The sequence below is a fragment of the Phoenix dactylifera genome, chromosome 9, assembly GCF_009389715.1.
Source record: "Phoenix dactylifera cultivar Barhee BC4 chromosome 9, palm_55x_up_171113_PBpolish2nd_filt_p, whole genome shotgun sequence".
In the NCBI taxonomy this organism is placed as follows: domain Eukaryota; kingdom Viridiplantae; phylum Streptophyta; class Magnoliopsida; order Arecales; family Arecaceae; genus Phoenix; species Phoenix dactylifera.
The window spans coordinates 12,530,189-12,555,885 of NC_052400.1; the positions used below are offsets into that span (position 1 = coordinate 12,530,189).

The 25,697-nt window shown below is 39.2% G+C and overlaps 2 protein-coding genes across 3 annotated transcripts; one reads left to right on the forward strand and one right to left on the reverse strand.

Annotated features, from left to right (window-relative positions):
* Positions 1-1,054: 1,054 nt before the first annotated feature.
* Positions 1,055-5,015, reverse strand: LOC103701815 (red chlorophyll catabolite reductase). The gene is made up of 2 exons (XM_008784001.4): positions 4,637-5,015; positions 1,055-2,613 (listed from the first exon to the last, which is right to left on the reverse strand). The coding sequence occupies exons 1-2, from the start codon at positions 4,976-4,978 to the stop codon at positions 2,005-2,007; spliced, it is 951 nt and encodes a 316-aa protein (XP_008782223.2). The 5' UTR covers positions 4,979-5,015; the 3' UTR covers positions 1,055-2,004.
* Positions 5,016-16,407: 11,392 nt separating this feature from the next.
* LOC103701816 (methylcrotonoyl-CoA carboxylase beta chain, mitochondrial) lies at positions 16,408-24,592 on the forward strand. Of its 2 annotated transcripts, none has more exons than XM_008784005.3 (10): positions 16,408-16,679; positions 16,768-16,887; positions 18,655-19,089; positions 19,227-19,317; positions 20,751-20,986; positions 21,088-21,252; positions 22,044-22,118; positions 23,105-23,236; positions 23,697-23,753; positions 24,042-24,592. In XM_008784005.3, the coding sequence occupies exons 1-10, from the start codon at positions 16,500-16,502 to the stop codon at positions 24,048-24,050; spliced, it is 1,500 nt and encodes a 499-aa protein (XP_008782227.2). In that variant the 5' UTR covers positions 16,408-16,499; the 3' UTR covers positions 24,051-24,592. The 2 variants fall into 2 exon arrangements, with proteins under 2 accessions (XP_008782227.2, XP_008782224.2); XM_008784002.3 differs by having other exon boundaries at positions 16,412-16,679; positions 24,062-24,592.
* Positions 24,593-25,697: the final 1,105 nt, after the last annotated feature.

Sequence of the window (25,697 nt, forward strand, 5' to 3'; positions counted from 1 at the left end):
TCACATCATACACCCGGTCCACCCTTGAAAAGACCAGACCGGAGCTTACTCATTACCAATCCAAAACACCGTGATTTTAGAGAGCCATCTCGCAGGGTTTCACATAACAACCATTGGAACATTTTTTCGGAGGTCCCTGGTTATGCGAGCCGATCCGTAACTTTATGACTCTCATGCTTGGTTTGTGAAACTCCAATGCTTTTAAGATCCCTTGCAAAGTCTTGGATATCAAGCAGCACTGGAATGTAGGATACAACATCATTGTCATTGTTTGCAACCTAGTTGATTACCATCATTGAGTTATCTTTAAGATGGATCGAGCAACTACAAAACAACGGTATTTGCAGGCTCCCACCACCGCAAAATATAGGAAGGGTCAGATATATACAACCTAATATTTACATATGGACAGGCTGTTTCTATAGTTCAAAAATAGAAAAATAAAGTAGATACCTCTCCATGCTCCACGAAGCTTAGCCGCAGGAACAGAATTAACTAGTAAAGGAGAGGCCACTGAAGACACCATTTGCCTGGATGCCTCCTGCTATAAAGGATCCCAACCAATAAGAGGAGAGTAGGTGGCCTGAGCTATGTTGTAAACCCTAGAGGACCGAGGACCGAAGATATAGAAGAGGAGGTTTAGATGTGTAAGAGAACTCCTGACATGAGATAATAGGCCATCAAACAATCACCCTTGAAGGAGTAGTTCAAGAATTCATAGTGATGCCGGTTGCTGGTGAGCTGGATGGTAAGCTGGATACCACAAGCAACATAGCAGATTAGAGGAGGTAATTAAGTTTCTAATGGAGCTATAGCTTAACTGCAATGCATCAAGAAATGATCCCAGCCACTTCAGATCAAGCTACAACAGAACACTGCCTAATTCAGTCCAAGTGTCGTCTGAGTGAGAGGACATTCAATAAAAACATGTTGAAATATCTTAATCTTTCCACTATACTGACTGCAATAAGTATCAGCTTGCAACCCTGCATGCACAAAGCACAGCAGCAATGGGAAGGCAATCACAAAACAATTTTAAAAGAAAGACTTCGACTTAGGGGCTAACTGGCAGTTTCCAAATCCATAGATAGCCAGGTGAAGAAGAAATAGGAGGACATAGTTGGCAGTAAATTTCTTTAACAAGAACACGCTACAAATGATTAGTGCATTACATAAAAAAAAATTTGCAAGATAATCCACCACAGTATTGAGTTCCTTTTAGCATGTCTTACAGGTGCTTTTGCGTCTTCTTCTTCAAGATGTTACTGCCCGGATTGTTGTTGTCAACTGTCTAGAAGCTGAGACAGGTGTTTTTCTTCTCTCTCTCTTCTGGTGGTTAATTGTCATAGTTAATAGAAAGACTTGTGCCCATTCTGCCGCATTCATCAACTCGATGAACTTCTGCTCCATGGTGCCAGAAGCTGAAAGCATATAACCACAAACCACTAAATGTTCTGAGTTCTTGTTTCGAAGCAAAAGGAGATGGCATTCAGCTGAGAATCTGGATCAGAAATAAAGGCCAGACAGTCATCTGAAATCTTGGTGAATTAGCTAGGATCTCAGATGTAAAATAGTTGCTCTTTGCTTTGTAGACCTGAAAGGCCAGTTAGAGATGAAGCTAAACCAGCACCATGTGAAGATACAGGAAGAAACAAGCTAAATACAAGTCATAGCACAGATTGGCGACATTTTTTTCTCAAAAACATGACATAGATATTGCATATATACATTCTCAATATGCGACTTTTATTTGCCTACTCCGAATCACTCTGCTGTGGCTTCTAAGGTAGGATGAAGCAGGCGAATAACCCTTCAAATGATCAGATACTGATGAGTACATGATACAATAGGAAAACTTACACCCTTGTAAGACTAATGACATTTATTGTAACGAGCCAATATTGCAGCTGGATTTGCTAATGGTGATTGTTATCCATTCAGTATTTCTTCAGAAGCTGTCTTTTGCTAACCACATATTAATAGCCACCTTCACTGCCTGCTGTCTTATATCCTATAAGCTTTTTGAATTGCTTCCACCACTCGGTTTGCAACATCAGGGCCAAATAATCTAGGCAAGTTTGCAGCAAGATCAATTTCAACAGTCTTATTCTTGATCAAAGTGTCTCTTCTGAGCAAATCGGCCCTCTCGGTTTCTCCCAATTGTTTAATACTTCTGGCACATTTATCCAACCAGATTCTCATAATTTCCTTGGCAACACTGTCAAGCTGAACTCGCATAATCTCTTCCATAGCACTCTCTCCCTCTGCTCCACAATTGATTTGAACAGCAACTGCCGTTGGTGATAGGACACTGCGTATGTAAAGAGAGGATGAACGATACGGTAGCACCTGCGGCACATTCTCAAGTTCTTGCCTCACTTTATCCACATTGGTATTCTGGTAGAACTCATCAAGATAGTCAGGGTGTAGAACAAGATCTTTGCGAGGAAGCAAATCCATGAAGAGGATGAGAGAGGTTGGACTGCCTTGTATAAACTCCATAAGAAGGTGAGGTGCATCTGTTGAAGCCTTAAGGAAGGCAAATAGAGTAGTTATATTGAGAGAACCAGATGGGACCTTGCAGTGGAGCCATGATTCTAATATGAAATCAACCTGTACAAAAAGGACACAGTCTTAGCTCAATCCATTTTTTAGGTTCATAAAAAGTCGCTCGAGGTATGGTGACCGTAGTTTATCAAGCAAAGAAAAAATGTTTTCCTTTTAATTTCTTGCATATATGGTGGTGTCTAGAGGGTTCCTAATGAAAATAGAGTAATGTTTACATCCTCCCAGAATCAAATTTAAATTCAACTGTGTGTGTGATGTTAAAAACACAGAAACTCATTCTTCTCTCTGTTTCATACATGAAAATTTCATTCTACTAGGCCTTTGACCAACTTACAGACCACAGTTTAGAGATTTCCAATACCATTTCTTTTTAGAAGAAAATTTCCATTATCATTTCATTGTTAATTTCTTCATGAAAGAATCGTCCTTGGGAATGTGACTTTAATTAGCTACTCTTGTCTCGTGATTTCTGCTTCAGATATAAATGCAGTTCTCTTCATTTAGGAGTGCTCCTTTATCCATTTGTGGTGATGATTTACTTGAAATACATGTTGGATTCAAGGGGAAAAAAAAGATTAGAATGACATTACTATTGCTGCTTCTTTTGAAAGTCGTGTTGTTGCTTTCTCGGAAGGCTGGAAAGAAACACTATTTTTTTTTGGTTCCAGTAGCCTTTTGTTCAATTAACACTTCTCTATCCTTATCCATTAAATGCACTTCGGTTGAGCTAGGGCTTAGAAGTTTCAATTGTCAATTGTAGAAATATAAGGTGACCGAGTTTCATGTGGCCCTTCGCATTGCATATAGGCAAAAAGGAGAGATCCTATGGGCAACTCAACATGAGCGTTGATTGGGTATCTAATGGGTCCCACATGGCCAAATTGTTTCGGACAAATGGTTGTGATATGGTTCTGTCAAGGTTACTCTGGTGGTAAACTTTAAGCACAATATGAGATGGTCCTAAGGTCTGCTAGGTTTTCAATCAGGATTGCTGAACTCAATTATTGACATTCCTCAAGGCATAAGGACACTTAGGTGACTAACAAGGAGACCCACTTAGTCTTTCATGGACTAACAGAGGATTTTCAAGTTTTCATATACAGGTTATACTGGCCATATGTTGGGAGAACAAGATACGCAAGATTTGAAGGTGTATCTTGAAGCCCGCATTTATTAAAGATGGATTAAAAGAAGAAGCTTTTAAGAAAAAAAACTTTATTCGAATCATAGGTCACCCACAATATCAAGAAGAAAGGATCGAAACTTTTCACAAAAGTGTCATTGCTGAATGCAGGTATCTTCGTATTATAGTGTAGCTTGAAAATATTAATATCTTAAAATGAAAATTCTCAAAAGCTGGTTATCTACAGCTCAGTTCAAATTATCATGCGACTAATGGCATCTTTCAAGAGTATCAAATCCAATAAAAGAATGAAGTTGTTAAGCTCTAGTTTTTCACAAAAACTATGCATTTCAAACCACATTACCATTTTGTAAAATGACAACCTAATTAATCCAACGGAACACTTCTCTCACAATTCAGTTGTGTGAGATTGTCCTCCCTATCTAGCTTCAACCAGAATGAGCTTCAGCCTCATTGGGCTTTCTCAGCCACCACTTGTTGGACATTTTTTTACAAAATACAATTAAGAAACATTATGCTCTTCAATGGAGGAATATACCAAGGCAATTCACAATTATCGCTGCTAATTTTCTTCGACTCTTTCTCTTCATGAGCCTTATTATTACTATGCAGCTTCTTCAACCAACATTGGCTTCTACAAGCATACCAATACCCAGAATGTTGTTCATCTCCAGCATAAGAGAACAAATAGGTTGCAAATAACTTGTTGCTTCTTTTGGAGGTTGGAAATTGTATCAAAAGAGTGTCACATATGCATTTAATGCTTTTTTAGAATTTTTCTCAGTTAAAGTGGCTTTTTTTCCAGGTCCCTGATTAACTGATTTTTGATCAAATGGAATGAGTCTGATACTGTCCACCAACTCATGGCAACTTCATATTTGGTCAATAATAATAAGAAGAAGAAGAAGAAGAAGAAGAACGAACCGAGGAGTCCTGACCGCCGGATCGGATATCGAGGGCGCCCCTGGATGCTCCGCCTTGGCCCTGGAAGGAGAGGACGTCGGAAGGGACGACGGAGGGGAGGAGGTGGGGGCCCAGCCGGGCCTCGATCGTGGAGAGCAGATCCACCATCAGATCCCGATGGGGCGGCGGCAGATGCGGGAATCCCATCACCTGCGACGCAGCTGCCGGTTGGTCCATGGAGGCTCGGACCGCGCCGAATCTCTTGACAGAATTAGGAGTTAGAAAAGAAGGCAGGGAAGAAGAAGAAGAAGAAAGAGGGGGCGGGAGATGACGTAAAAAGGGATGGTGGGAAAGAGCCAACATGGATGGATGGATTACTAAAAGAGCGAGGTTCGGTCGTTGCTCGTTTGTGAAGAGATATATGCTAGTGCCGGTCATTCAATGTCGTGTACTACTTGATGGATGGTCATGATCTTGTGGATCATAATTATATGGGGTTGATAAACTAAATACATATTTTGTTTTTTTTGTTCTGCACTTAATTTATGTAATTTCAAAAGGTTTACATATGCTTTTCGCATACTAGATCATTCCCTTGGATCTGATAAATCATAGTCAATGCGTAGCTTTTACGCGTGGCAGCGACGTTCGGAGAGTGACACATATGTTGCAGCTAGATATTTTGAGATGCAAAAAGATCTCGAATGATATAATGATGATGTGGCAAGGCGCTTCATTTTTTTTCTTTTTCAGTCTTTGCTTTTGCTCCAACCTATCTCAGATTCTAAATATGGAATTGCAACCGTAATTTACAATGTCATGTACTTGAGCATTGTCTTAGCAAAAATTAATCATTAGTTGGGTTTGGGTGAAGGATTATGGCAGTTATTTAAGATCAGGATTTGAGTTATAGGATGGATTTTAATTCATATACTCGACAACATGATTCAATTTTATAAATTGTTGAAGATTCTTTTTCTTTTTTTCTTTTTATCAAATTTGTGCTAGCATCTTTTTTCTCTTTCTTAAATTTTTAATACTTTTTTTTTTCCCTTCCATGTATAGTATGCTTCAAGATAAGGGGATGGGGAAGAAATAGTATAAAGTTTTGAAGTTCCAAGAATATCATGTGTCGCCAAGATGAATGATGAGGATGACAATTACCAAAGGGAGTTTGTTCCATGAGAAGGGATAAGCGATTCAAAAAAAGTAAAGCTAATTCAAGTCCCAGAAATTCTATGTGACCCCACCAAAAAGAGTTATGTGGAGTTCAGTTCTAAACATGGTGGTATCAACTTGCTAATCTTGGTCCTTTATAAAGTGTGGTTGCTGTAAAAACAAAAGCATATACATCCTCTGAAAAGAGTATTAGTGCAGAAATTTGTTCCAGTTCTGCAATGTCAACACTTTTACCTTAGTTAACATAAATCTCTATTCTTGTCATATTTGTTAAATTGATTGTTAATTGAAAGGGCCATTCACTTTATACTTCTAGATAGATAACTTCTTAAGAAGGTTCCTGCTCGTTAGCATGAATTTTGACCTTCATGTCAAATTAAGTCCATATATGAAATTAAGCTTTTGGCCGACTGCATAGCCTGGTTAACTTGGAGAAAATATTGGACCAATACCACCATAATCTGTTGTCAGATGTACTCCAATATAACTCTTCAACCCGCAGCTTTAACCCTCTAACTAGATTATGTTTGCATTTTAGAAAGCCTATGCAATCATAAAATATCATACTTTTGCTAGAAAATTGAATCCATTGGCGCAACTTCGTAATCATATATATCATAGCATATCTAAAAGCTCGCACAAAAGAATATGCAGTGCGCAGGTTCCCACACAAGCTGAAAATAAGTTGTTTAGTTACATCCAATTAGTTGTCAAGATATATTCAGGATTACACTTCAGTTATTGGTCCTAGTATCGAAGTACAACGAACATTATAATACATGCATATGGTTCTCTAATGCCACACACACACACACACACAAAAAAAAAACAACTGGATCATCTTAAAATTCAAGAAGATTTATTTTTGTAGGTGTAATCTACAATTACTTGTAATCTACTGCAAACAATACACTAACCAAATCGAAGATGCATTCATTATTACTCGAACACCATCCAATAAAACCGATTAAAGAGTTATAAGTAGATCTGGTAATCCACAACCCGATCTTCCAATCTAATGTGCAACTAACTTGCAACAAGTACATGTTGGTTGATATTAAAGTTCGGAGTTCTGACCTATTTAATCCGGATCGACCCATTTAATAATTGAGTAGGGTTGATACAACTATGCCTATCTCATTTAAGACCTATTTATTTGTAAACATGTTTTTGACCTATCTTAAATACTTTTATTTATGGATTAATATGCATGTCAAATCAGGTTAACATATCATCATAGATCTAAGACAACTAGATCTGATTATCAAACAAGTTAGGCATGTCAGGCCATGTTGCCTTTTGATAGACAGGGCATGTCACATTTTTTCGTTTTTTTAACTCGTTCAAACGGTCAAGTTTGGATTGACGATGGATAAAACATATTATGGCAATGATTAATTATCGAATGCCATCAAGATGTTTGCTGCATGGAGTTTAATCCATCAACGACGCTAGGAATTGATAGATGTATTGGTTGCACAACATGCTTATGATGCTTTTCTTTCTCTTAATCAACTCATAAAGACAGAGTCCAGGAATTTAAAAAAAAAAAAAAAGTGTATTTGCAAACCTTGCCTATGTATATTAACTCCTAGAACAGAAGTTAAATAGTAATCCGTAGCTAACAAGTAGTCATATATCATAGACTAACTTGCACTATCATGTATGCGCGCTTGCTTAGTCACATATAAGGAGGAAAGAAGCATAGCAACCAAGAAACGAGTTTATTATGTTTGTTTATCTGGTTTACAGAGGAGGAGAGAAGAAAGGAAGGTCATTCTTTTCTTATATTCCTTCAAGTTTTGGGGGGGGGGGGGGGGGGCTTATGAGAATTCAGTAACATTGACGCAAGGAGCATGCAACCACTCGAGCCCATTGTCTCAACCTCTTCTTCACTCGTTCTGGGCTTGCACCTTCAAAACCAAAAAGTGCGATATCAGATCATAATCTAGACATCCTCAACACATCTTGCATAAGAATCGTTTGATTGTCGGTAATATTCTGCGGCACACCAAAATTGAAACGATATAAAGAGTTGAGACGTCTGAATAAAGAGATTTTGTTACAGGAAGTTTATATGGCATGCATACACAGGACGATCCATTAGGAGTTTAGTGGCAATATCGGAAAAGTGATGTTCTTGGATTCAACTTTGGTATCAAAAAAGAGTTATTATATGAGGCAAATGAAAGGAGTGGTGCAGCTCACAGGAAAAGTTTTGTTTACAGAGTTGGTTCTTTGTAGCACTTTTTACGAGAGACGTTCAAGAGCCCTCTTAAGGCCTACCATGCTACTCTCATGTCCTTATCTAAATAAATGAAAGAATGCCCGATGTCTCAATTAGATTTATCCATTCTCATAACACGAGTGGTATACTAGTATTCCATAGTCCTCAAAATACAAGAGGAACCCGCCGCAAGGTATAACACATACTTCTCCTCTTGGATATCTTTTTAAGGCTTGGGCTCGTTTATGTAAATTGTCCCTGGACTCTAGATGTTAGTCGTAGTGGAGAAGCTCTCCACTCACTGTAATATATTCCTTTCCGTAAGAGAAATTATAATGATCACCAACAATGCATTTCTCTAGATCGTCTCGGTAATTGGTTCATAAGAATATACTACGGTGATTGTCATGGTGCACGACTGTACTAATGCACGCAATGCAAGATATAGTTTCTGTTTCTCTAATCTCTCTTTATTTTTTTTTATTTTATTTTTATTTTTTTAACACACAGTTGGCATGGGAGTTGGGACCTACCCATCCTCCCCCTTTTCTATTCAAAAAAAAAAAAAAAGGTTATACAAAGATAAATTCTAAAATGCACCATCAATGGTATCAAAAATGCTAGCTAATCCAACAATTTAGATCATCCATGGAAGAGAATTTTAATTTTAACATTTCTTAATTTTAATTTGTACTGCGAATCCCGAATCCGAGATCTATACACCCACGGAGCTCATCGAGGTCCTCGTCCATGATGCTCCGGCCGACCCGGGTGCCCCTCGGATGGACGTGACGAAGGCTCCTCCGGCGAAGCCATGCCTCGTCGCGCTCCGAGTCTCGCGACCGGGATCTCTTCCTGAGAAACGGGAACTTGGGCTTGGGGTTGGCCAGAAGAGGAGGGCTGGGTCCCCCTCCCTCTTGGCCCTGGCGGCCTTGAGGGAGGCGGGAGCCAGGGAGATGGGAACGAGGCTTGGTTTCTATTTCGTTCTTTCTTGAGGGAGGTGGGGAGAGAGAGAGAGAGGGGGGGGGGGGGGGGGGGGGGGAGGGAGTTTTGGGCCGTGCTTTTAAAGGTAAGAGAGAACCTATCAAAAAAAAAAGGTAAGAGAGAAAAAGCTACGTTCATGGCTGGCTCCGTGGTTGGCCCTCGCTATGATCCGCTGTTCCTTCTATGTTCTTTTCCCCGGAGATTACTTAAATAATAACTATATTTGGATATTTATAGATCCCCAACCTGGTTAACCTCCCCACCAACCTTTCTTTACCTTCCACCGCGGAAACGTCATTACCGTAGATTTCTCTACAAATCGTGTTTTATGGAATAAATTTGGAGAAGATAGATACTAGTTTACATTAGACTTGGATAACATACTCACTTGTGAATCCCCGCCTTCTATTCATGCGTTAGCCTTGCTCGAAGATACAACGATTATCCAGATTAGCATGTCTTCTCATAAATCGAGCAAGAATTCAGCATTGGCTCTCTGATTTCAAGAAGTATCCAATATCCAGTGCTGATACAAAAGACACATGGGAGCAATTCACTTGGACTTCGGGGGGGGGGGGGGGGGCGCTAAGGCAGGTGGACCATACTTGACGAGTATGGATACACCCAATAAAATTAAAAAACAGAATACCTCGAAGTGCCTGAAGCAACTCCCCATCATTAGCCCATAAAGTGCTATGAAGTGGCTGGCTACATAAGCAACCACCCAATCCGCAGCCCCATTAGCTTCACGGAACACATGCTTGGCCTGAAAGGGCCTGTCATCCCTCATATAGCTCACATGTCTCGCAGCAAAGGGTGGCGCAACTGGCCTTTAGGGCTCTCCGGATCCAACTAATAACAGTGGTCGAGTCCCCCTCCAGGATAATGGAACTAGCTCGTAAGACACACCAGGCGTGACGAAGGCTCGTCCAAGCGGCCTGCAGTTCCGCACCCGAACCGATGTGTCGAAGAGTTGACTGCCCCTGCAGCTACAATTCTTGCAAACGGATTTCGAATAACAAAACCTGCACCACCCCACGTACCTCCATCTAAGACAGATCCGTCGAAATTGACCTTGAGAAAACTCGGAGATGGAGGCTCTCAGGTGAAAAACACCGTACAGGATACTGCCGAAGCAGAAAGGGAACCCCAGGTGCCCCAAGTTGTCAAGATCCCTTCAACATGTGTGATGAAACTGAGCTCCGCCGCCTGCAAGCGAGCACTCTCCATTACCAGTCTCGGCAACATACTATGCTCACTAAAGGTTCAAGCGTTTCTAGCCAACCAAAGGCTCTCCCCTGCCTCAACACAAACCATACTCGGCCAGAGCCGCAAAAAAAGGGCATCGACCCACGAGTCCACAGCCACGTCAATGCTGCGTCCATCGCCTATCAGCCATCGATATGTACCAACGCAGTAGGTAAATACCTTGCGATCTCTCTCCATAGGAAAAAGCATATGTGCCGGCCTCGGACCGGTACCTCAAGGCCCCCTCTCCCATAGCAGGCTGTCATGGTCTGGCTCCAGAGCCCCTACGGCTCCAAAAGGTACCGGATTGCATGTCAGGCAATGAGCACCTCTCGTCTCTTCTGAAGACATAGAAATCCTAATCCACCCTCACTGAATGGGCGGTAGATGCTCTTCCATGCCACCAAGTGCACCCTCCGACCACCTCCATGCAAGCCCCATAAGAAGAAGCTCCAAAGTAGCCGCTCAATCTTCAGTAGTACTGTCCTCGACACCACCGTGTTCACCATGAGATAGATGGGCATGGAGCCAAGTACAGATCTGATCAGCATCAATCTACTCATCATAAATAGAGACGTTGTTCGCCATCCCTCCAACCAACTCTAGACCAGTTGCACCAGCCCGGTGCACTCAGATACCGGTAGTCTCCTACTCGAGATCGGTACACCCAGGTAGGTCCAGGTCTCGTCCTACTCTAGCATCTCCAGAATCCTCTGGATCCCCCGTCGAACCCCAGACACTGTGCTAGGGCTGAAGGAGATGGTGGACTTTTTGGACGTTTACTTTTTGCCCCGACATAGTACAGTAGTCAGCCAGTACCCTCCTGAGGGCCCAAGTGTTCGCTACCCATGCTCTCATCAAGAGGAGACAGTTATCGGCAAAGAGTAAGTAAGATATCGGCTGGGCTCCTAGAGCTAAGACGTAAGCCTCCAGCTCTCCAATAGTGCCCGCAACAAGATATTAGACCAAATAATAAACAAGTATAGGGATAAAGGGCATCCCTGCCGAAGCCCCATAGTGGATTTGAAGAAGGGGGAGGGAGTGCCGTTGACCAGGATGGAAATCTCGATCCCCGAACGCACCCCATCACCCAAACAATCTAGGTCTCATGAAAACCGAGACTCTCCAAGCCTCGCCAAAGGAAGCTCTACCTAATTCTGTCATAAGCTCGTTCCATGTCCAGCTTGACAGCCATCAGGCTTCGCCGTTTCGGGGCCCGCTGAAGATCCCATATCATTTCTTGGGCCAACATGACATTATCGATGTCACGCCCCCACCTCTGCGAGGCACGTGAGGCACCTAGTGCCCACGTGGGGGCCACATGAGGGGGGAACACGGGGCTCCCCTGTTAGATATTGTCCGGTTCTGGGGCTTCACGCAAGCGTCCTTCACCCCTCCCCGATTTTGTTTTCCATCCAAAACGCGTCTGCAGGATTAGGAGACACCCGCCTCATATGCCCAGGCTCTAGAACAAGTCTTTCCGATGTGGGACTATTGGACCTCACACCCTTCCCACCATCGGACAAGAGCCGTCCTCGGCTCTGATACCAAATGTCACGCCCCCGCCTCTACGAGGCACGTGAAACACCTAGTGCCCACGTGGGGGCCACATGAGGGGGGAACACGGGGCTCCCCTGCCAGATATTGTCCGGTTCTGGGGCTTCACACAAGCGTCCTTCACCCCTCCCCGGTTTTGTTTTCCACCCAAAACGCGTCTGCAGGATTAGGAGACACCTGCCTCATATGCCCAGGCTCTAGAACGAGTCTTTCCAATGTGGGACTATTGGGCCTCACAATCGGAAATGCTCCTACCTCCCACAAAAGCTCCATACTCCTGGCAAATAATACTAGGCAGCAAGGGCTTCATCCGTTCCACTAGTATTCTTGTTACAACTTTACATAAAGTTGTGCATAAGCTGATGGGCCTAAAGTGGCTCGGTTCCGTCGCGTCCTGACACTTCGATATCAGCGTGACAAATGTGGCCTTCCAGTCGTCAGGCATCCCTGTCCAACTGAAGAAACATAGACCCGCCTTGACCACTGCTGTCCGGACGATACCCCAGTATCTTCAAAAAAAAAAGGGTGGAAACCCATCTGGACTAGGAGCTCTATCCTCTCCCAGGGCCCAGAGTGCCTTCCGCACCTCTCCCTCCGTCACCAATCGAACGGGCACAACCGCTAGTCATAGACCATCAATTAATTTTCAATTGAATTTTGAGGAAAAAAATTACTTTGTTACAATAAAAATAAAAAACTATAGAAAAAGATGCTAGCGTGCTTTCATCTACACAACATTAGGCAAAGACATAAATCATGATTCAGGATGGATGCTTATGAGCACTCTTTTCATGCTGTTGTGGCCATTCCCAGTCGGATGTGCATGGATATTATCCCACTTTGGACTTATCAGCACAACGTATAGAGGTAGTTGCCTTTTACGTAACTAGACAACAATAATTATAAGGAGACAGCCATTTTGAACGTGAATCACAAATCATTACTTCTATCACCGCTAGAAATATGAAATCAAACTCAGACAAATAAGTACTTCAAATAAGTATCAGCAAACAACAAAATATTCAAAATGCTTACATAGTAATAGTAACAAATAATAACTCCACCGTCCGCAAGATTACTTACAACTCTGTCATTGCAGAACAACACAACAAATAAATAACCTGATCAGAAACACATTTTGAACTCTAAAACCGATTCAAACTGAAATAACAAACAAAGTCGTGTTCAAAACTCATCCCAATCATCAATGGATAGGGAAGAAAAGATGATCAAAACCCAAAAGTCTTACAAGAAATAAACATCCTTTCAAGAATATCAAAACAAATAATACAACAGGAAGAACAATGAAGAAAATAAACCCAGCTTAATCTCCAAAAGAATATCTTAAAGAGACTACACACCTTTCCAACTCTAATCCTCACAAGACAGTCATAAGATTATGAGATAACATCCATTAACCACACCATTTCTTCTTAATCAATCACATGGATCATAAATTGAGTTCATGTAAAATCTAACTTTTCTGGAATAGTTTTTGGGTTCAAGTCTCCTTACTAAAAGGTATGGTTGCTTTAGGAAAAAAAAATATTTCCTTTCAAGATTTATAACATCTTTCTCCTTTTCGACATTTAAAAAATATAGTGCACTAGACATCCTCAATCAAACAAGAAGGGAAGCTAAATCAAACATTCTTGTTAACCTAATTACCTAAACATCAAATGATTCAAATCCTACGAAACATAGTACATTATACAAGAAAATTACAAAGAAATAACAATATGTTTAATTTAAATTTCATACGCATAATTGGGAGAAACAATCCAATCAAAGATTAAAACTACACAGACCACAACTCAGGGCAAAAACTGAAAAATAAAATGAGAAAAGAAAAACCAAACCTAATTTATGACAATCATAATCACCAAGAGTAGATAATGAAGATTTCAACTTTAGAGGAACAGAAAACAAAAGAAACCCAAAAATAGTAGAATTCGAAACACCAAAAATTACAAACAAAAGAATGACACAAACACCAAGAATTCAGAAAAAGACTGCAAGAATTCTAAAACCAGAAACTTCAGCGTGAAGTGGCAAAAGAAATTGATCGAATTCAGTCAAAACGGTTCAGTGAAAGAACCAAATTATGCAGACTAGAAGTCAGGGCAAAAATTGGAAAAGAACTGATATAAGGAAGACCAAATCGATTTTCTTTAACCCAATTCCTGAAAAACTAATCACAAACGACCATAATCTTGGAAAGAAGCTTGAAAAGATCTCAGCTTAGAGGAGTAACAAACAGAAGAACGCAAAAAAAAAAAATCATAAAATTCAAAACAACGATAACCAATAATCCATCACAAATTGAGATAAAAATCTAATTCGAAACAGATTTACCCAAAATCAATAAAGAAACCCAAGAAAATTCACAAAAGAAATGGAGACCTCAATGAAGTAGTTGCTTAGGTATATGGCGGCGTTCTCCCTAAGATCTTCGTCGAGGAACTCGATGATGGCCTGGGGCGTGGTCATTAGCCTCTTCATCCACTTTACCTTGTGCTTCTTGCCCAACTTTTTCCCCTCCTTCAGAGATGTCGGAGGGAAAGTGGGTAGTTGGGGGGGGGGGGGGGGGGCGGATAGAGAGAGAGAGATGTCCATAGGCCGGTATGAACCGGTACGTACCAGTTTGGGCCGCCATTGGTATGCATACCGGTATGGTGGGCCTTGGTTTAAATAGAAAGGATGGGATCAAGAGGTCAAGGGATTGAGGTCGGGAGCTTCCGCGATGGGAATTAGTACGTATTTGAATTTGGGCATGTTAGGTCTAAAAAAATTTAGGCTCAATTAGCGTTCGCGACAACTGGTTAGGTTGTTTGTTGGGCCTCTAAATGGAGGCTACAACCCAACCCACTGGCCCAATTAGGGGTTCGATCTTGTACCTGTGAGCTAGAAGCTGCCATAAATCATGGCAAAAATGAGGAGTCATACTCGCTGATGGAGAGAGAGAGAGAGAGAGAGAGAGAGAGAGAGAGAAGAAAAGATGGACTAAGGCTCAAGGCGGCAAGACTTAGGAGTAAGAAATAGTAACTAGTTAAAATAGTACCAAGTTTAACCTACATTTTTGAACATCTCATATTGTCTTCTGCTTGCAAGTATTCTTGACTTGACCTTTTTCCAACCCAAATTAGGCGAAACTTTTGCTTCCATGTGTGCACCTTGACCTCACCAGCTTGATCCCTAGCTGCGATCTCCGAAGTGTATCAATAATTGAGTCGAAACATACCAAAATTAGGATAAGATAATCAGTAATAATTAAAAGAAATAATTGAACCAAAGAGCATTTTAATTTACGATTTCTATCAAATTTGAGCTCTGATATCATGTAGTCTATACAATTATCTCCAAAAATTTAAACTAATAGAAAAGGTTCAACAATGTATATCAAATTTAATTGACTAGTCAAAAATATAAGACAAGTCTTGCTCTTATCTTTGAAACGAGACTCTTGTGTATTAATATTATGATTCAAATCACTGTTCTCCAACCATGTGACTTTTTTAAGTAAATAATTACCGATGAATATCTTTTTTTTAATAGGTACACAAGATTTAAATCATTGCTCTCCAATTATTTCCTCTCTCGGTGGGATACTACTAATACTTCATCAAATTTCTAACCTCTCTCAAATTAATGAGATTCCAACCACTTTCACCCAATGGAACTCTCACAATTTTAACTTGCTCTCAGAGGAAGGAAAATCATATTATAGAGGAGTGCTACTCGTACACTCTCATATAGATGGAAAAACTCCACATGTGCTATACATGTAAACATGTGGCATTGACCGGGCCAACAAAATTAATACTTTATATGGAAAGAATTTTAACTGGTTACTTTTTCTTACTCCTAATATTGCCGCCTTGAGCCCTCACCCATCTTTCCTTCTATCTCTCTCTTGAAGCTTCGCTCTATCATTGAGCACGACTCCTCATTTTTGCCATGGTTTATAGCAGCTCATAGTTCACAAGTACAACATCGAACCCTCTAATTGGGCTAGTGGGCTAAGTAACGTCCATTTAGAGGCCCAACAAACAACCTAATCAGTTGCTGCAGTATCGTAAGTTAATTGAGCCCAAATTTTTTAAACCTAACATGACCAAATCTAATTCTATAGCTCCAGGCCCAAAAACAAAGCTCCGGACCCAAATCGTACAAGCATATATGACAAATTAATACGAGCAGAGAGGATACGAGAATAATAGAAGATACAAAAAATTTCAATATATTGGTTAATCAAAGGTTTTTCAAACTATCTCTATCAACAAGTTAATCAAGAAGACTTGAATTATCACAAGTAAATTTTGCATGAAATATCAATTTAGATATTAATTTTGCAAGAAAAGATTGGATTAATATTTCTTCCAGGATATTGAATGTCACTGAATAATTTTGTCCCTAAATCTAATTATAAGATGGCTGATATATGTGTATTGAATTTAAAAAATATATTTATTGAATGTCCATATCTGTATATATTTGTTTAAATTACTGTTTGTCTAATATCTGAATGTCCAAACTTTCCTGAGAAGCAGCTATCCTACGTTCTTATCCGCATACAGTCGGATTAACGCATTTCTAGTTCCAACCAACGCGGCGTGCTGAAATAAACGAAACCACCCAAGCTCCCAAACGCTTTGGTTATCTCCAGACACCAAGTAAGAAGAGAGAGACATGCTTCGGGTTCTTGCCAGGCGATCATGGAGGGGACTCCAACAGCGTCAGAAGAGCATGGCCTTTTGCTCCGCCGCCGCCGTCCTTCCCGACGGCATCAATCGGAGCTCCGATGCCTTCGCCCGTAACTCCGCCGCCGTGCAGGACCTCATCTCCCAACTCCATTCCCACATCCATAAGGTCTCCCCAATTCTTTCTCCTTCTGTTCGATTTTGGAATCTGGGGCGGTTGGAATTCTTGGGGTTTGTTTTGATGCTTCTATTGCCAGGTGCTTGATGGTGGAGGTCCGGAAGCTGTGAGGAGGAACAGAAGTCGGAACAAGCTCCTCCCGAGGGAGCGGATTGATCGTATCATAGATCCCGGATCTTCATTTCTTGAACTATCTCAGGTTAGGGTACATTGATTATTTTTTTCTTCTACTTTATCTGGTGGAATTGATGTAGGAGCAGAAGAGCATCTAGAATTTCTCAACTTTGGATTGTTTCTAGCTATGATTCATTTGAAATTTTCCCTTTTTTGTATACACTGCAAACCTCTATTTAAGTTCAAAATGAGATGTTCACTGTCTAAATTGTCAAAAGATCATATCCTGATAATACCTTTCCTTTTTGTCTAAGTTGTTTCACTTGCTATTCTTCACTTCCATGACATCCATGTGGATGAGTCTTGTTGTACTGATTCAAGAATTACTATTCGAAATCGTTTCTTCCGAACACCATGAATTGGACAATTTTTTATCTTACAAGTTCTTTGTTGTATCATGCATGACAGTTTAAATTTCTTTATTATTTTATAAGTGGTATTGTATGAGTTTCTAGGGGCAACTTCAAATTGACTTTCTATGTTTCAATCACAGGCTCTAATTTGCATTTATTCATCCAACATCTTATTTTATAATTTCAAAAATATTATTTTGCTCTTTAGTAAATTTCAGCTTGACCTGATAAATTGTTATGCATGGCCATGCCCTTGACATTAGATATTAATTGGAGCGGGGAGCTCCATGTTGAAATTGGGGCATGGAGAATTTAATCTGTGGCACTTTTCCTTTTGTTATTTTAGCGTATGCTGGGAATAATGTATACACAAGGGGAAGGGCAACAAAGACAATCATTGAAAGATAAAAGAGATGTTACTGAATAGTTAATGATTGTAGCATGTCTGAAGGCACACTTTTAGAGATAGATTCACCCCGTTAGACGTTCGTGGGCCACTTCTTCAAGATATAGCTATCCTCCCTTGATTTGCCCTCATATATGTGATAGATGGAGAGCAAGTGTGACTTAGTAGTTACGCTAGGCCTCAATGAACATGAGATAGAGAGAGAATGGAGGAACAATATGTTGTGATTGCATGTTCTTGCAATAATCAAGCGTGTAGGAAAATAATGTGCATAAGATAAGAAAAGATGAAAGCAAGGCTTGATCTGTCAGACAAGACATTTGCAATGAGATAAGATGTTCATGAGATAAGATATTGACATGAGAGCAAATGGAAGCAAGACGTTCATGAGATAAGATAAGAAAAGATGAAAGCAAGTCTGATTTGTTAGACAAGACATTGACATGCATGTGCATAAGCACCTCTCGCTGTAGGTTCACCTATCTTGCTGTGTCATCATGGACACAAGTGGTATTCCAGAAAAAAAACCTACTCAAAATTGAGTAGGTTACAGGAAGAAGACCATATGATATTCAAGAGGACTATACCGATTAGCCCACATAACAATGTGTTCCAATATGGCGTGACCACTAATGCAGACTTTGAAAAGGAAAACTTGCATTAGATGAAGTAAAAGCTTAGAATCCCCCTCTCACCATCTGCCTCAAGATGAAGTAAAAGCTTAGAATCCCCCTCTCACCACCTGCCTCAGAGAGAGAGAGAGAGAGAAGGTGAATATATAAATCAATATTTTCTAACATGAAATTCCAGTACATCAAGGATGTAATTTATTTATCTATCTGTTAATTGGCACATAGATGCAGAGTTCGATGTTATGCATGCCATCAGATTTTCTTATATAATCCTCAAAATAAATTTCATAACAGGCTTCAGTAGTAATAAATGTTTTATCTGCTTGAATATCACTGTTTGTGTCTATTGTGTGCATGCCTTAACTTGTTTCTTCTTCTAATGGAATTATATGTCACCGAAGCTTGCAGGTTACAACCTTTATGAGGAACCATTACCGTCCGGAGGGATTATAACTGGAATAGGGCCTGTACATGGGCGTCTGTGTATGTTTGTGGCTAATGACCCCACTGTAAAGGGGGGCACATATTATCCTATCACTGTCAAGAAACATCTGAGGGCACAAGAAGTTGCTGCTGAGTGCAAGTTGCCGTGCATATATCTTGTTGACAGTGGAGGTGCTAATCTTCCAAGACAGGCTGAAGTCTTTCCTGATCGTGATAATTTTGGTAGAATATTTTACAACCAAGCGAAAATGTCTGCTGAGGGTATTCCTCAGATTGCGCTGGTTTTAGGCTCTTGTACCGCCGGGGGTGCTTATATACCTGCAATGGCTGATGAAAGCATTATGGTCAAAGGAAATGGTACAATATTTCTAGCTGGTCCTCCCCTTGTGAAGGTCAGTGTCAATGTCAGTTCTTCTGCATGCTGCTGCTTGCAGTGGCATATCAATTTTTTCCCTTTTTTTTGTGATGAAACTCCAAGAACTATATTTCTTTCAAACTCTAGGTTGATTATGAGGAGCAATTTTGATAGGCTGCTACAGGAGAAGAGGTCTCTGCTGAGGATTTGGGAGGGGCATCCATGCATTGTAAGATATCAGGAGTTTCAGATCACTTTGCAGAAGGTATCTCTTTTATTTTTGATCAACTGCTACACCCTCACCATCTTTTGCCGCAAATTCTGTTATGAATCTGTGTATGCTAGGTTGTTTCGAATCAATCACGATGCAATTTATAATAGGCTGTATGCCTAACAGCATCCTGGATTTTGCTAAGAAGCTATCGTTTCACTTGAATCTTTCAGGCATATTGCATTCTTTTGTTTTTGAACATGACAGCATGTTTAATACATGAATAGTAATTATAATGTTGCCTTTAGAAGTTCCAGATTCTTGGCAAATCTGAATCCTGCCTAAGTTATCTTCTTCATTTATCATATCTTGGTTATAACTAAAGCAGTAACTAAAACACAGTAATGGTTTGCAGAGATATGAGAGACTCCCTTGTGGGACTCAAAAGCATGATTACGGTTAAGGTAGTCTTTTTACCATCAAAAATCATTTAGAATCATCAATTTATCCCATATTTAAAGTTGGGTTGCTCTAAAGTTGAAGCTACTTGACTAATTTTTGATATGTCTATGGTAGAAAGTATCCAGGGAAGGACAGTGGGCGTTTCCAAGTATCACAAATCCCATAAGATGGTTCAAATACTTCTCATTATTATCATAACAGTCAAACCCTATCCCAACAATCAATTAAACTCGATTATTGATGGTGAACATCATCTAGAGGAGGAAAAGGGGTGTTTTCAAATATTGGCAATTATATCAAATGGTTTGAGTTTATTTTGTTACTTTAACCTATCTAAATTTTCAGAGATAACAAATTCCATAGTTGTTGATCTGTAACTAATGGTTAGACTTACAAAATTAATACATTATGACAACTGCAACATTATTATAGCAGGAATCCTTTTGACACATCTTTTCCCTTGCCCTTCAATGGGCATGTAATATGCCTCATAGACATTGACCATACCGACTCTTCACTTTGTTCCCTTTCCACAACATATGCTTTAAATTGTAATATATGACTTGCGATGTATACAACTATATTGGTTCATATTGGTTATTATTTATGAGATTAAGTGTTCTGTGTAGCTATACACATATCTTGTTTCCAACACCACAGATTTGTTCAGTTGCAAACTCTGAGAAATACTTGCACCAATTATTGCACTGGATAGGATGGTTAAAATGGTTTTAGTTTGGATGATGATTTATGGCATTTGAGTCATTTCTTTCAGGCTCAAGTTTCTTACTTTTCCTGCTATACCAAAAACTCATATTGGCTTTAAACATGTTATATTCCACTTATTGTGCAGTACTGACTTACTTTAAAAGAAGGCCTTTTTTTCTTTACCATCACCTCTGTCATCTCTTATTTTGTTTCACTCCTGTTCTTTTCTTTCAGTCTTTCCTTTGTTTTTGACAAGATACAAACAATCATTTTTTTCTATATTCCTGATTATCGATGTAAAATACAACTTGATATAGATGAACTTCATGGTCTGGCGATTGGGAGAAATGTCATTAAGAACTTATACATGGCCGGGAAAGGGGCAGTTAGTTCAACAAGTTTTTCTTCTAATTACGAAGAACCATTATATGATGTCAAGGATCTTCGTTCGATTGCACCAAGTGATCAGAAGCAGCCCTTCGACATTCGATCTGTAATTGCTCATATTGTAGATGGTAGTGAATTTGATGAATTTAAAAAGTTATATGGCACTGTAAGATCCTTTAATTTTTTGAAGTTTAGATTGCGTTCATTGCATTTCTGGTTTTAACTCTGCAAATATGGGAATGTTGACTTGACTTTGTATATGTATAGACACTTGTAACAGGTTTTGCAAGGATTCATGGACAACCAGTTGGAATAATAGGAAACAATGGCATATTATTTACTGAATCTGCTTTGAAAGGGTCTCACTTCATTGAGTTGTGTGCACAACGTAACATTCCTTTGATCTTTCTTCAGAACATCACTGGATTTATGGTACAGTTTTGGCATTGAGCTTATTCCATGCATTTATGTCGTATAATATACTAGATGACTCACTTATCAATTTGTTAGTGGTACCCATTTGTTAAGTTCACGTCCGAAGATAGACTTTAGGATTTTGTTACTTGTTTGTTGATTTATAGTTTAAAGCCATACTTGATGCTTCTCAACAATTGTCCAGCCAAGTAATTCAGACAAGGACATAACCATTTTGAGGAATTTGTGATGATGCTTTTCTTCCCATATTTCTGCTATTTAGGAAGAAAATTGGTTACTGTTTCGTATAGAATTTTAGGAAAAATGTTTTTTTATTCGCTAATTCTTAGACCGACCATCTTTTCTCAATGAAGTTATCTTCCAGATTCCCTTTAACGCTTTAGGCCGCCCTGTTTGTGCACATAATTTAAGATCAGATTTTTTTTTTTTATTTTGAGAGAGAAACTTTACAATCAGATTATTGAATCTTTCTTGGCTATATATTTCTTTTGCGGGTTACACTTACTGCCAGTCCCCACTTTCCCAATTTGTTTCTCTTAAGTTTCATCTGTATTAACTGGTAAAAAGTCTTCTTATAAATGGCCTCGCATGAATGAATTGTGCTGAACTTGATTTGTTAAGGCTCTGAAGGTTCATGTTAATGTTTGCAGCAAGTTCTGCCGGAAATAAGCAAATGCTGGATTTTGGACATTTAAATGAGATTTCCGATGCTTAAAGTTTGTGCAAAGTTCTATTGGTGATGGAATTTATGAATGCATTTACTATTGAAAATCTGCTTTGCTGTATAGGTTGGGTCAAAATCTGAGGCAACTGGTATTGCCAAAGCTGGAGCAAAAATGGTGATGGCAGTTTCCTGTGCAAAGGTCATGCTTTTATCTTCTTCTATTTTAAACTTTTCTCCAGAAAGCTTTATTTACCTTTCCACAGACTCCATATTTATTAATATGACCATGCTTGTCTAATTCAAAGGGGAGGGCTTGTAGAAATATCAACCACCTCTGTTAAAATATACAGTAATCAGCTTTTTGACAGTTGGATTCTAGAGATTGTCTTGTTGTTAGATTCATGTTACTTGACAGAGTAGCCATTAAATCTATCCTCCTATCTTGTTCTTGTTCATTGCTTACTGTTCTCCATGGCAACATTCTTGTCATTGTCTAAATTGCTGTTTATAAAACATTGTTAAAAATGACATTTGGTAAGGATAGCTTGAACAGGTAAAATGGATTCAATAACTGTGAAGGTTTCAGCCACTATCTAGTAGAACCAATCGGCAACCACAGAATTTTTAAGAAAAGGGTCCACTTGTGTAAATGAACCTAAGACTTCCATCATTAGAGGACACCTTTTTGTTCTTGGTTCCAAGTGCATAGGTAGTAAGAGTACCATTACTAATTACTACATATGTGAAGAACTGGAGTCTGGAACTGACAGGATTTGCTAATATTTGTGTGGAAAAGTCTACTATTTAACATCGGTGCATTTCCTAAAATGCACTAAGTCTTGGTATCAACAGTGATTATTACCTGGTTTGATGCTAATATTCCGAACCCTGTTTTTCAACAACTTGGCTTTAAGCCATTGTTCCATCTTGAGTAGAGTTTGAGTATAAAAATTTTGAGTTTCATTTATGTTGGCAAATGTGTATCATATTTGGCTTCCTTTACAATATCACACTTGTATCACCAAGTCATATTTGGAAAATGGTTGGTCATCACCTGTCATATGAAGTCATAATCCGCCTTTGGTCATCTCATAGGAACTCCATTTTTTTATTCCTGTATCACTGTTTTGTGATCCCAGTGAATCATGTTAATCAGATAGTTCATCTTATTGAAACATTCTGCAGGTTCCAAAAATAACTCTAATTGTTGGTGGAAGTTTTGGTGCTGGAAATTATGGAATGTGCGGGCGTGCATACAGTCCCAATTTCTTGTTTCTCTGGCCTACTGCCAAAATATCTGTGATGGGTGGCATACAGGTAGCACTGTTATTCCATTTAGCATGATATAGAGACCCATTTATTGAGTAGGTGTAAAACTTTGGAGTATGTTGCCTCCTTTCAGGTGGCTTGTAAAGCTCAACTTATAGGCAGGAAAGTGCATATGCTCAATCAATGTTATAGCTATAAGACTTGATTAACATCACATTCATCCATTTCTTATAATTTTCCTGTGTTAGATGACTTGGCAAAATGACAGCTCATTGACCAAAGTTTGTTGATTAACATCACATTCATCCATTTCTTATTATTTTCCTGTGTTAGATGACTCGGCAAAATGACAGCTCCTTGACCAAATTTTGAGGGGTCAGCGACCTGACGTGATTTTATAAACTAAAGCTTTTCAGTCATTCCTTTATCTAAGTTGTGGTAGCAGAATGAAGTCTTGTTTTGGTTATGGCCTTCATGTCTCTCATTTTACTCTTCTTTACCTTTACAGGCTGCTGGTGTACTCGCCCAAATTGAAAGAAGCAACAAGAAAAGGCAAGGAATTGAGGTACTAATGTAACTTTCATATCTCAATATAACGAACCATCATATTGCAACTAATTGCAAAAATTGCTTCAATCCATGACAAAAGAGTGCATGTCATGTTGGTTTGCCAAAATTATACAGTGCCCTGAGACAAGTCGTGTGTTGCTTCTCTCTTCTGAGTTCTGCATGGACTGAATCAGTTGACAATGTAGTGTAGTGGCTGCAATAGAATTGCACCTATACACCTAGTTTTTTCCACCAAGTATCTTTCTCTTTGATTCAGCATAAGATTAATCCATAACATGCACAGATCTTGTGATGTTAATGCAGTGGACAAAGGAGGAAGAAGAAAAATTTAAAAGCAGAGTTGTGGAAGCTTATGAGATAGAAGGAAGCCCTTACTACTCCACAGCAAGACTCTGGGATGATGGAATCATAGATCCTGCGGACACTAGGAAAGTTCTAGGCCTGTGTCTTTCAGCTTCCATGAAGCATGTTCCAGAGGAAACCAAGTATGGTGTCTTTAGAATGTAAGCCAGTATATGAGATATACAAGGTATCATCCTTCTATTTGTTTGTCTCATGTGGCTGCCTGGGAAAATTGGACCAACTTTTATAAACCATCAGCATTTTGAAAATAAAGTTTCATCTGTAAATGTGAACGGCGGGGGATATGCTCATGACATTCTTGTGTTGTATTGGTAAATGCTGCTGACATCCTTGTTCTCATGACCCTCTAGACTAGAACTTTGAACTGGCAGCATGTCACTTGTTCAGTTGCTGCTTCTAAATATTATTTTGCTGAAAGCCTGCCTATGTACCATATTTAACTGATTATTAGAGTACCATTCCATTCTGTCATGCATCTGTTGAAAAGGTTTATATTCTGGTGTTTAGAAGTTTAAGGTGCAGGATATCACACTCTTCACTAGTTCGGCTCACCTCCTGCTAAGAAGCTTCATCACCATGTCCTCCTTAATTGTCTTCCCTCCTACCTTTCCTCTTAACTGAGTGACATTTGGCAGTTCCGTACTCTTCTCCTTGTAACTTCATTTTCCTCAGCCAAGCAGGTGGAACCCTGACATGCCTTTCTCAAAAGAAATAGGTATAGTGACAAAAAAATGAAGTTAGGCCATTGACTTATCCAAAAATAAAGGTTGTTTGATGCTTAAAAAATGTAATATTGGAAAAAAGTTTGTGTTTGGTAATGCTATCTGAAAAGTGCTTCTATAGGAAGTAGAAAGTGCTTTTGGAAGATGGGAAAAATCTAGCCTCAGCTTCTTTTGTTGAGATTGCTTTTATCTTTTAAATATGGTAAATCTAGATATGCAAAGTACTTTAAAATACCTTTTTACTAAATATTAAATATATCAAAAAGTAATTTTTATTTCGAAAACTTAAATGAATTGATTTTTACAAGTGACTTTTTGTAAAAGTAGAATCAACAGCAAACATGTCTCCGGTAAAGGAAAAGTTGAGGAATGCTGTATAAAAGTTCTCAAATGTTAGTATGGTTTTGCTTGATCCCATGCAAACATTGACTGGAGTTCATACAAAGAGAGATGGGTAAGTTATAGCATTTGTAGGTGGTTTAGCTTGAAATGCATGAATAAATCAAGGCACTTCCAGAAGCACCTCTAGAAAATCACATGTGGTAAGATAATTGGAAAGTAATGCTCATAGACCCGTTTGGCATTAATACAGATGGTAGAGCTTTTGTTTGAAGAGTTTTTAGAAGCAAAAACTTTTGTCCATAAAGTTTTTAATATAAAGCTATTTATTGTTTTGGTAACTATATTTTTTGAAATGCTATAGAACTTTAGCCCTATTTGGTAACCAAATTGAGAAAATACTTTTATTACCAAAAATGATAATAAAGAATGTTGGATGGTACTTTCAATCATCTAATTGTTTGCCCTATCACAAACTCTTACTTTGTAAGTTATTTATTTTATTATTTTAATCT